The following is a 12,883-nucleotide window of genomic DNA, read 5'->3' as shown; positions in this document are numbered from 1 at the left end:
TAATTTTTAGGATTTGCATGTGTTGTTTTGTATTGTTAGTTACTACTGCACTGTTGAAGTTAGGACAAAGCATTTCGCTACACCCGCTGTAGCATCTGCAAAATAAAATGTAATTTACATGGTATTTATTATTTATTAATTCCTTCCTTTAATTTTAGGATTTGCATGTGTTGTTTTGTATTGTTAGTTACTACTGCACTGTTGAAGTTAGGAACATAAGGCATTGCTACACCCGCTGTAGCATCTGCCAAAATAAAATGTAATATTTATTTGAATTTACATTTTTTACTAGATCGAATGATGGTGGCCAATGTTGTTGCTAAGAAAATCCACACAACCAGTTTATCAAAACGCAACTCCGACTCGATGCAAGAGAACAGAGTTAAGCACTCAGTGAGCGACATTCCTGCCCCTCTTCCCAGAGACCTTTTGCTTTGAGGTTGGATGTGTCTGACCAGACTTATAAGTGACTCCTGTGCTGTACCCTCTTCAGCAGCTCCGACTAGCAACCACTGGGCTGCCAGGCAGACTGAGGAACCGGATGCTGCTGCTCTCTAGGTTTGTGTCAATCATCTGGCAGATCACACAGAGAGTCTTTTGACTGGAGACAGAAACAAACTATAGCTACTGCAGTCATAGGAACAATAGCATCCATACAGGAGCACAACCAACGCATAGAGGCTTTGAAGTGCAAGAGAGAGAGAGAGACTGAGAAAAGAGAGAAAAGGAGAGAAAGAGCATGCCAGAAAGAGAGAGAGAGAAAACCATTCCTGATAAGGGGGTGGGGGGGGGGGGGGGAGAGAGAGAGAGAGAGCATCTTAGAAACAGAAAGATAGAGCGTGAGTCAGTGTTTTGGGCAAAGTGTGTGTGTAAGTTGCGAAGAAAAGATCTGTGGTTGGGCATCTGCCTGGCCTTGCTGTCATGACAGACGGCAGGTTGACAGCATCATTTACTCATCAGTTCAAGGCCACTTCATCGATTGATGGATTCCCCCAGGCTGTGGGTGAGGGGGCTGGAGCTGGGATGGGCTCACTGGGCTGGGGCTAGGGAGGCTGTGTGGGCTCACTGGGCTGGGGATGGGGCTGGGGCTAGGGAGCTGTGGGCTCACTGGGCTGGGGCTAGGGTGGGCTCTCTGGGCTGGGGCTCCGGAACTGTGGTGGCTCACTGGGCTGGGGCTGGGAGCTGTGTGGGCTCACTGGGCTGGGGCTAGGGAGCTGTGGGTCTCACTGGCTGGGCTAGGGAGCTGTTGGTCTCACTGGGCTGGGGATAGGGAGCTGTGTGGGCTTACTGGAACGGGGCTAGGGAGCTGTGTGGGCTCACTGGGCTGGGGCTAGGGTGGGCTCACTGGGCTGGGGCTAGGGTGGACTCACTGGGCTGGGGCTAGGGTGGGCTCACTGGCTGAGGCTAAGGATCTGTGTGGGCTCACTGGACCTCAGTGGGCTGGGGGCGTGGGAGGGTTCTGGGGCCGTGTGTTTGCAATGTTGTCACTGAACGAAGGCCCGTGAAAGGCAAGGGGTGGCCATTCCAGTTCTCACCACTCTAAACTAGAGAGAGGGATTAGAGGAAAAAGGGAAGAAAGGAGGGAACAGGGGGAGAGTAGGGCGCTTTGAAGAGGGAGTAGCATGAGCTGTCTCTGGCTACAGAAGGCCCACGGAAATGACTGATTGCAGGGTTAGAGGTCAAGGCCAATGCCCAGGTCCAGCTCGCTGGAATAACAAGACAGGGCTTCACAGAAGAAAAAACAGGAAAAAAAGGAAAACATATTTCCTTTTAATAGGTTCAGATACACAACAAACAACAAATGCAGCCCAGTGGAATATTCCTAGAGGGAGTAGGACACTCTCTTCACTGAAACTTACTCACACAAATAAATCATAGAAGTCTTCATTCCCCAAAAACATAGGAGAAGATTAGTCAGTTTAGAGTCAATTCTCACCTGTCAAAACTATTCCAACATATGCATTTCTACAACATATACTAGGCTGACATTCTACCCAGGAACATGTTACTTGCTGTTCAAGTGGGTGCTTTAGACGTTCAGGAGTTTTAGGCTTGGGGTAGAAGCTGTTTAGAAGCCTTTGACTTAGACTTGGCGTCCGGTACGCTTGCTGTGCGGTAGCAGAGAGAAACAGTCTATGACTAAGGAAGCCGGAGTCTTAATTTTTTTTCCTGGTATAGAGAACCTGGATGGCGGCAGTATGACCCGGTGATGTACTGGGCTGTACGCACTAACCTCTGTAGTGCCTGCGCGTCAGAGGCCGAGGAGTTGCCATACAAGGCAGTGATGCAACCCGTCAGATATGCTCTCGATGGTGCATATTATCGAGAGCATACTGGTTCAGATTATCCTGACTATGTCATGGGCGGGCCAGGCTGGTTTAGATATTCCTGTTAACAGTCCTTTCATACTGTAAGTGTCGTACTCCCCTGAAAACAGCCAGGATAGCACATTCTGAGGCCATGATTCTAATGGAGGTCAGCCAGGCATTTTCATTACTGGGGTAATGGTGTTTCGTGTTTATGGAACAGCCCGTGACCACCCCTCAGTGCCCTGCGTGAGAAGAACATCAACTCTCTGCCCTTCTAAGTCAACCAACCAACATCCAGCACACACACACACACACACACACACACACACACACACACACACACACACACACACACACACCACACACACACACACACACACACACACACACACACACACACACACACACACCACCAACACCACAACACAACCAGCCAAGTCTAGGTCCAAGAGGCTTCTAAACAGCTTCTACCCCCAAGCCATAAAACTCCTGAACGTCTAATCGAATGGCTACCCAGACTATTTACATTGCAAGTAACATAGTTCCTGGGTAGAATGTCAGCCTAGTATATGTTGTAGAAATGGCATGATTTGTGGAATAGTTTTGACAGGTGAGAATTGACTCTAAACTGACTAATCTTCTCCTATGTTTTTATGGGGAATGAAGACTTCTATGATTTATTTGTGTGAGTAAGTTTCAGTGAAGAGATGTGTCCTACTCCCTCTAGGAATATTCCACTGGGCTGCATTTGTTGTTGTTGTGTATCTGAACCTATTAAAAGGAAATATGTTTTCCTTTTTTTCCTGTTTTTCTTCTGTGGAAGCCCTGTCTTGTTATTCCAGCGAGCTGGGACCTGGGCATTGGCCTTGACCTCTAACCCTGCAATCCTGTCTCTTATACACATCTAGATGTGTATAAGAGACAGGTGTGTGTGTGTGTGTGTGCTGGATGTTGGTTGGTTGACTTAGAAGGGCAGAGAGTTGATGTTCTTCTCACGCAGGGCACTGAGGGGTGGTCACGGGCTGTTCCATAAACACGAAACACCATTACCCCAGTAATGAAAATGCCTGGCTGACCTCCATTAGAATCATGGCCTCAGAATGTGCTATCCTGGCTGTTTTCAGGGGAGTACGACACTTACAGTATGAAAGGACTGTTAACAGGAATATCTAAACCAGCCTGGCCCGCCCATGACATAGTCAGGATAATCTGAACCAGTATGCTCTCGATAATATGCACCATCGAGAGCATCCTGACGGGTTGCATCACTGCCTGGTATGGCAACTCCTCGGCCTCTGACCGCAAGGCACTACAGAGGTTAGTGCGTACAGCCCAGTACATCACCGGGTCAAGCGTCCTGCCATCCAGGTCCTCTATACCAGGAAAAAAAATTAAGACTCCGGCTACCTTAGTCATAGACTGTTCTCTCTGCTACCGCACAGCAAGCGGTACCGGAGCGCCAAGTCTAGGTCCAAGAGGCTTCTAAACAGCTTTTCCCCAAGCCATAAACTCCTGAACGTCTAAAATCCCGAAATGGCTACCCAGACTAATTTACATTGCAAGTAACATAGTTCCTGTAGTAATGGTCAGCCTAATTAGATTTGTAGAAATGGCATGATTGTGTGAATAGTTTTGACAGGTGAGAATGACTCTAAACTGACTAATACTTCTCCTATGTTTTATGGATGAAGACTTCTATGATTTATTTGTGTGAGTAAGTTCATTGGAAGAGATGTGTCCTACTCCTCTCAGAATCTCCACTGGCTGGCCATATTGGTTTTGTTGTGTATTCTGAACCTATTAAAAGTGAAATATGTTTTCCTTTTTTCCTGTTGTTCTTCTGTGGAAGCCCTGTCTTTGTATATTCCAGCGAGCTGGGACCTTGGCTTGGCCTTGACCTCTTAACCGCTTGCAATAGTACATTTCCGTGGGCCTTCGTGACCAGAGACAGCTCATCGTCTATCCCTCTTCAAAGCCCCTAACTCTCCCCTGTTCCCTCCTTTCCTTCCCTTTTTCCCTCTAATCCTCTCTCTGAGTTTAGAGTGGTGAGAACGGAATGGCCACCCTTGCCTTTCACGCCTTCGGTTTCAATGAACAACATGCAAACACACGCCCAGAACCCTCCCACGCCACGCCACGCCCACTGGTCCAGTGAGCCACACAGACTCCTTAGCCTCAGCCAGTGAGCCCACCCTAGCCCCAGCCCAGTGAGTCCACCCTAGCCCCCAGCCCAGTGAGCCCACCCTAGCCCAGCCAGTAGAGCCACACCAGCTCCCTAGCGCCCGTTCCAGTAACCCACACAGCTCCCTATCCCCAGCCCATGGACCACACAGCTCCCTAAGCCCCAAGCCCAGTGAGACCCAACAGCCTCCCTAGCCCCAGCCATGAGCCACACAGCTCCCCAGCCCCACCGCAGTGAAAGCCCACACAGTTCCGTAGCCCCATGCCCAGAGAGCCCACCCTGCCCCAGCCCAGTTGGCCCACACAAGTCCCTAGGCCCCAGCCCCATACCCCAGCCCAGGTGAGCCCCAACAGCTCTGCTCCCAGCCCAGTGAGCCCATCCAGCTCCAGCCCCTTCACCCCAGCCTGGGGGAATCATCAATCGATGAAGTGGCCTTGAACTGATGAGTAAATGATGCTGTCAACCTGCCGGTCTGTCATGACAGCAAGGCCAGGCAGATGCCCAACCACAAGATCTTTCTTCGCAACTTACACACAACTTTGCCCAAACACTGACTCACGCTCTATCTTTCTGTTTCAAGATGCTCTCTCTCTCTCTTCCCCCCCCCCCCACCCCCCTTATCAGAATGGTTTCTCTCTCTCGTCTTTCTGGCATGCTCTTTCTCTCCTTTTCTCTCTTTTTCTCAGTCTCTCTCTCTCTCTTGCACTTCAAAGCCTCTATGCGTTGGTTTGCTCCTGTATGAGCTATTTGTTCCTATACTGCAGTAGCTATAGTTTGTTTCTGTCTCCAGTCAAAGACTCTCTGTGTGATCTGCCAGATGATTGACACAACTAGAGAGCAGCGCATCCGGTTCCTCAGTCTGCCTGGCAGCCCAGTGGTTTGCTAGTCGGAGTGGCTGAGAGGTACAGCACAGGAGTCCATATAAGTCTGGTCAGACACATCAACCTCAAAAGCAAAAGTCTCTGGGAAGAGGGCAGGAATGTCGCTCACTGAGTGTTAACTCTTTCTCTTGCATCGAGGTCGGAGTTGCGTTTTGATAACTGGTTGTTGGGATTTGTCTAGCAAAAACATTGGCCACCATCATTCGATTCTAGTAAAACAATGTAAATTCAAATAAAATGTAATTATTTATTTTGCAGATGCTACAGCGGTGTAGCGAATGCTTTTGTCCTACTTCAACAGTCAGTAGTACTACAATCAAAACAACACATGCAAATCCTAAAATTAAAAGGAAGGTAATAATAATAACATGTAATTACATTTTATTTGCAATGCTACAGCGGGTGTAGCGAAATGCTTATGTTCCTAACTTCAACAGTGCAGTAGTAACTAACAATACAAACAAACACATGCAAATCCTAAAAATTAAAAGGAAGATATAATAAATAAATTAATATTAGAACGAGCACTGTCGGAGCTGGATCTAATATACAGTTGAAGTCAGAAGTTTACATACACTTAGGTTGGAGTCATTAAAACTCGTTTTTCAACCACTCCACAAATTTATCGTTAACAAACTATAGTTTTGGCAAGTCGGTTAGACATCTACTTTGTGCATGCACAAGTAATTTTTCCACAATTGTTTACAGACAGACTATTTTCACTTATAATTCACTGTAATCACAATTCCAGTGGGTCCAAGTTTACATGCACTAAGTTGACTGTGTCTTTAAACAGCTTGAAATTATGTCATGGCTTTAAAAGCTTCTAAAGGCTAATTGACATAATTAAGTCAATTGGAGGTGTAACCTTGCATGTATTTCAAGGCCTACCTTCAAACTCAGTGGCTCTTTGCTTGACATCATGGGAAAATCAAAAGAAACCAGCCAAGACCTCAGAAAAAAATTGTAGACCTGATTGTAGTCTGGTTCATCGTTGGGAGCAATTTCCAAACGCCTGAAGGTACCACGTTCATCTGTACAAACAATAGTACGCAAGTATAAACACCATGGGACCACGCAGCCATCATACCGCTCAGGAAGGAGACGCGTTCTGTCTCCTAGAGATAAATGTACTTTGGTGCGAAAAGTGCAAATCAATCCCAGAACAACAGACAACATCTATATCCACAGTGAAACAAGTCCTGTATCGACAAAACCTGAAAGGCCGCTCAGCAAGGAAGAAGCCACTGCTCCTAAACCGCCATAAAAAAAGACAGACTACAGTTTGCAACTGCACATGGGGACAAAGATCGTACTTTCTGGAGAAATGTCCTCTGGTCTGATGAAACAAAAATGGCCATAATGACCATCATTATGTTGTGGAGGAAAAAGGGGGAAGCTTGCAAGTTGAAGAACACCATCCCAACCGTGAAGCACGGRGGTGGCAGCATCATGTTGTGGGGGTGCTTTGCTGCAGGAGGGACTGGTGTACTTCACAAAATAGATGGCATCATGAGAAGGAAAATTAGGTGGATATATTGAAGCAACATCTCAAGACATCAGTCAGAAAGTTAAAGCTTGGTCGCAAATGGGTCTTCCAAATGGACAATGCAAGCATACTTCCAAAGTTGTGGCAAAATGGCCTAAGGACAACAAAGTCAAGTTATTGAAGTGGCCATCACAAAGCACTGACCTCAATCCTATAGAAAATTTGTGGGCAGAACTGAAAAAGCATGTGCGAGCAAGGAGGCTTACATGCCTGACTCAGTTACACCAGCTCTGTCAGGAGGAATGGGCCAAAATTCACCCCTTATTGTGGGAAGCTTGTGGAAGGCTACCCGAAACGTTTGAACCAAGTTAAACAATTTAAAGGCAATACTACCAAATACTAATTGAGTGTATGTAAACTTCTGACCCACTGGGAATGTGATGAAAGAAATAAAAGCTGAAATAAATCATTCTCTCTACTATTATTCTGACATTTCATATTCTTAAAATAAAGTGGTGATCCTAACTGACCTAAAACAGGGAATTTTTTATGGGATTAAATGTCAGGAATTGTGAAAAACTGAGTTTAAATGTATTTGGCTAAGGTATATGTAAACTTCCGACTTCAACTGTATATGTACAGTGTGATGGTGTTTATAGACATTATGGGCAGTATATGAATAGAAAAGGTGTGTACAGCAGTAGTTATATGAGCCTTGATTAGAATACAGTATATACCTATGAAGAGTGTAAAACAGTATGTAAACATTATATTCTGAAAACGCTTAGCTGTACTTGTGTTTGTCCTTTACAATTGCGGTCCTTCACGGGGTGCTGAAATTCATACTTTTAATAAAACCTTTAGCGAATACAACCAACTACTTTTCCCCCATTGCTCGAATGTAAGTCGAGATTCAATTGGGTCCGTGTTAACCAGGATCCTTGGGACGTAGTTTCTCTAATGTCCGGTAAATTTAAATGTTGCCGGTCAAATTTCCAGCACCACCTTTTCCTAATGGAAACCCTGGTGTGTGTGTATGTAAACTGGGAGAGAGAACAGTGTTGGGGAACTACAGGGCCAGGGGGCTGCTGCCGGACTGTCTGAAATATGCAGTGCTTTGTGAAATTTCCCAGAATCCCCTTCCTGCTCTGATCTGTTCAGGCCAGGCTGACGTTCAGTAGTTCCTCCCTTGGGGCCTCTTTGGTGTGTGTCTGTGGCGTCTGGTCAGTTTGCCTGGCTGAGAACACTCCATCCATCCCTCACTTGAAAGGCTGTCAGAAATGTAACGACTGAGGGCGCTCGACTGCTGCCACCTGAGAGGTCAAAGGTGAGATTGGCCTGGAGAAGGAGAAGGAAGGTGTGCCTCAGGAGGGTTTTAACTAATAAGGATACAGCTTTTCTCAGACAACTTATGCGGCAGGTTAGGAACATGTATGTAGCAGGTTAGGAGAATCAGGTTAAGGTGGGGCAAAGGGTTAGGGTTAGGGTGAGCTAAAATGCTAAATAAAATAAATAAAATATGCATTCTTTCTAGCCATAACCCATCAGGAGAGTGAAACAGAAAGCCTTTTCCGTCCTAATAAATAACTAGACAGGCCTGGTGAGATTGATTCCACCTGGCAGACACTGGGCCAACCTATCCTCTCTGGAATAATGGCCCTCCTCACAACCCAAGCCTCTCTCTCAATCTCTTTCTACACTGAAACCAGTGAACCACTAAAGCCACTCGTTCATATAACATACATTTTTAAAAGGTAATCGAATGATCCACTCCTCATCATACTTCATACAGTATAATGTCCATTGAACTGTAAGACCAACACCAGTCCCCTCCACCCCTTCACTTGTGAAACGTCAGGTATATAAAGTCACTGTCCTTTACCTCTGTAATTCAACCGGACTACATTCTCTCCTCATGGTTTCTCATAGTGTACCACAACATGAGTCATAATACCCATAAAACCTAGCAGTCAAACAGGGAAATGGTTCCAATTGTTTTTCCACCATAAATGTTTCCCAGAAGGGATTTTAGAAACACCTAAAATAAGGGCTGTGTTTCGTGTAAGCTTGCCCTGACATGACGTTTTGATAACCGTGTAAATCTCTCTCGGACAAGGGGACCTTTATCAATATATTTGCCTGTATTTACCCCCAACAAATGAAATGCGAATTAGCTGCTAATGTGGATATCATAAAGAACTACAAATGCCATGATGATCTGGACAAGACTGCCGAATCGAGGCAAAGGTAAGAATCTATGGATTAAGAGATGACGTGCAGGAGCTTGCAGGGATTTGTAGTCTTGCATGATGTCTACTTTGATGCTAATTCGCATTTTCAAATCTGAGAGTAAAATAGAGCCGAATATATTGATAAAAGTCACCTTGTCCGAGAGAGATTTACATGGTTATCAAAACGTCACACCAGGGTAAGCCTACACGAAGCACAGCCCTTATTTTAAGTGTTTCTAAAATCCCCTAAGGGAAAAACAATTGGAACCATTTCCTTGTTTGACCGCTAGGTTTTATGGGTATTATGACACCTCCACTGTGGGGCTTTATTGTGAGGGGTACAGTATAGGCATTTACATTTAAGTCATTTTCATCTAGTCGGCTCGGAGATTACAAACCAGCAACCCTAAATGTACACTATGATCTTGTCCTTATGCTCATGTTGTGTCCTTGAATTCCTTCAGTCTTTCCACGTCAACGACTTTGTTCATTGAATCGGTAAACCCTAAAGAACACCCACAGGTTTCTCATTCAGAGACCACACACCTACAGCATGAACAAACTGGCCCCTGTTTCTCCCACATTTAAACGGGCTGGAGGTGCCCTGGAAAGGTAGTGAAGACGGATGTGGCCCATCTGTCTGTGTGGACACCTCCAGCCCGTTTAAACAGCTGCAGACATATCGAAGTCAACTGGAGTCAGACACACAATGGTACGGAGAGAGGAGATAGATTGAAGTTTGTGTTTGAGGCCCTTCTGTAGAATAGCAGACCTAATCAGCAGGCAGGACGTGAGAGATGGATAGAATATAAGGCGTTCATTTGCAAACAGTGATTGATCTTACACTCCCACCTTGAAGCTTTTCAAAAACACACTTCTCACACTAGCTGTCGGCGTCTATCCCAAAGAAATGCAATATGCTGGAGGGGTTCATTTCCATATTATGCTCCTGTGTGTTAAATCTTTTATTTTCTCATCCCCTCAGGATTAAGAGGAGAAGAGCGGATGATTATGTATTCAGCTCTAATAATACCCCCCCTATGCCCTCCACCCCCCACACACATCACCCCATACTACACACACACACAAACACACCATCAAGTCATCCTCCAGCAACGGCAGATAGAGGGAGGAAGGAGGGATTGGAAGGGAGGCAGAGGGGAAGAAGGGTGGAGAGAGAGAAATTGAAAACAGGGGAGATAGGTGTGCGCCACCACCCCCCATCTCCATCCCATCCTCCAGCAACGACTAATCCACTCCCAGCAGTCTCATTCTGTAGTAACAGTGTATCTGCTTAGGATTGAGACATAAAAGAGGAGGAAACCGGCTAGTAGAAATGCCCTACTACTGGTGTACTGGAAATAAGACTTTGATTCAGATGCTACACAGAAGGATTTCATACACTATTCTATTGTTTACTTGACTGCCTGCTGTGAGAGTTTTAAACAAAGCCCTTGTCAGRTTCTGCCGGCTTTGTTTTCCTCAGAAAATGCCACCGCACGCACAATACAGTCATCTTCRAAATCAATAWTCATCTCTGAGAGCTTCCTGTTTGCTTTCTCTCCACTACCCAATAATATCCTAATCCTTCTCGCTGCAAACCAGAGACTCACGTCTTTCCTATGTCTCCTTTCCTCCCTCCTCCTTTACCCCTCCTTCTTTCTTCCTCCTCTTCCTCCCTCCTCTTCTTCCTCAAGCACGCTGACCATCTATGGCATCAGTCAGGAGGACGAAGCCATCTACCAGTGCATCGCTGAGAACAGTGCCGGCTCCACCCAGGCCAGTGCCCGTCTCACCGTGCTGTGGGCAGACGGCCTGCCAGGGATGCCCAGTCTGGTGCGGGCCGAGGCCCTRTCACCCAACGCCATCCAGGTGTCCTGGAAGGAGTCTGCCCAGAACACTCAGGAGATCATCGGCTACGTGCTCCACATCCGCAGGACCACAGGTTAGTGGCTAACACCATCTCTAACACACCAATAAAACACACAATACTGCTCTGCCTCAGATGAACTGGTTCACTATGGGGAGACTGGATGTTACTCAGTCATTGTAGTACATTCTCTACCATCTAGCTATCACCTGAAAGAAAGGTATTTTGCTTACATGCATTAGCTCTCTATGAGACGTATGTTGTTTTACTGAGGTTATTGGGATGTCTGCCCTTAGCGTGTGGTAGAGATGATACAGAACAATAGGGAGTGTGGTATGTACAGTAGGTAGAGTGTTCTGTGTGTTATGGAGCGGTGGGTGGGTGTAGACTGTATGGGGCACCAGGTGGCTGTGCTGGGGAGGGGAGGCTGGCTCCCCCAGGGCTGACTACAGCTTCTCTTCCAGAGTCACCCCTCCTCTAGCTCCTCTTCCCCTGGGCCCTCACTGAACTGAGAGCAGGAATAGGAGGGGAGAGAGTAGGGGAGATGAGGAGAGAGCAGGAAAAAGCAGAAGGGAAGGAGGGAGCTAAAAAGAGATGGAGAGAACCGAAGAGAGGATGGGAAGGGAGAGGGGGAAAAAAGAGTAAGAGGTAGAGAATGAGAAAACAGGAGACAGCAGGAGGGAGGAGAGAGCAGTAGATAGACAGCAGGAGAGAGGAGGAAGGAGAGAGCAGTAGACAGACAGCAGGAGAGAGGAGGGAGGAGAGAGCAGTAGACAGACAGCAGGAGAGAGGAGGAAGGAGAGAGCAGTAGAAGCAGTTCCTATAGGCTAGCCCTGGGCCTTTAATTATACATCTGATAGTACTACAGAAGAGAGAGCAGCAGCTGTGCCTGGGTGACGTACTCCTTCGCTGCTGACACACACCATAGAGATACACATGTTAGCACGCAACCACACACACACATAGATGTGCGCGCACCACACACACACCAACACACACACACACACACACACACACACACACACACACACACACACACACACAACCACACACAACACACACACACACACACACACACACACACACACACACACCCCACAACCACAACCACACACACACACACACACACACACACACACACACACACACACACACACTGGAGATTGCCACCCCACCAGACTCACCCCCCAGCAAATAAACATTAACATGGCAACATAAAATTTAGTCTCATTCAATTATCAATTAAAAGCCACTTTTACGGCTCCTCTACATGAAGGATGGGGATGGCTGAGCGACCATCCAACCTGCGGTGGCTTGAGAAACAGGTGTCCTGTTACGTACGTCTCACTGCTCTCTCCTCCTCTCTCTCCTGCTGTCTATCTACTGCTCTCTCCTCCTCCTCTCTCCTGCTGTCTATCTACTGCTCTCTCCTGCTGTCTATCTACTGCTCTCTCCCTCCCTGCCCTCTCTGCTGTCTTCTATGCCTCTTCCTCCTCTCTCTCCTGCTGTCTATCTACTGCTCTCTCCTGCTGTCTGTTCTACTGCTCTCTCTCCTCCTCTCTCCTGCTGTCTGTCTACTGCTCTCTCCTCCTCCTCTCTTCTTCTGTCTTCTACTGCTCTCTCCTTCTCCTCTCTCTTACTGTCTATCTACTGCTCTCTCTCCTCCTCTCTCCTCCTCTCTCCTGCTGTCTGTCTACTGCTCTCCTCCTTCCTCCTCTGTCTTCTGTCTATCTACTGCTCTCTCTCCCTCCTCTCTCCTGCTGTCTATCTACTGCTCTCTCCGCTGTCTTCTACTGCTCTCCTCCTCCTCTCTCTCCTGCTGTCTATCTACTGCTTCTCCTCCTCCTCTCTCTGCTGTCTATCTACTGCTCTCTCCGCTGTCTTCTACTTGCTCTCTCCTCCCTCCTCCCTCCTGCTGTCA

General features: G+C 46.9%; 1 protein-coding gene across 1 annotated transcript in view; it reads left to right on the top strand.

The window, feature by feature from the left end:
* Positions 1 to 12,883, top strand: part of igdcc3 (immunoglobulin superfamily, DCC subclass, member 3) — a 129,565-nt gene that overhangs the window by 97,948 nt on the left and 18,734 nt on the right. Inside the window, exon 6 of the mRNA XM_070447380.1 lies at positions 10,790 to 11,037. Within this exon, the coding sequence (XP_070303481.1) occupies positions 10,790 to 11,037 (248 nt within the window). The remainder of the gene's footprint in view (positions 1 to 10,789; positions 11,038 to 12,883) is intronic.

Source organism: Salvelinus sp. IW2-2015, linkage group LG15 (assembly GCF_002910315.2).
Source record: "Salvelinus sp. IW2-2015 linkage group LG15, ASM291031v2, whole genome shotgun sequence".
NCBI lineage: Eukaryota > Metazoa > Chordata > Actinopteri > Salmoniformes > Salmonidae > Salvelinus > Salvelinus sp. IW2-2015.
This window is presented reverse-complemented; position numbering and strand designations above follow the sequence as displayed.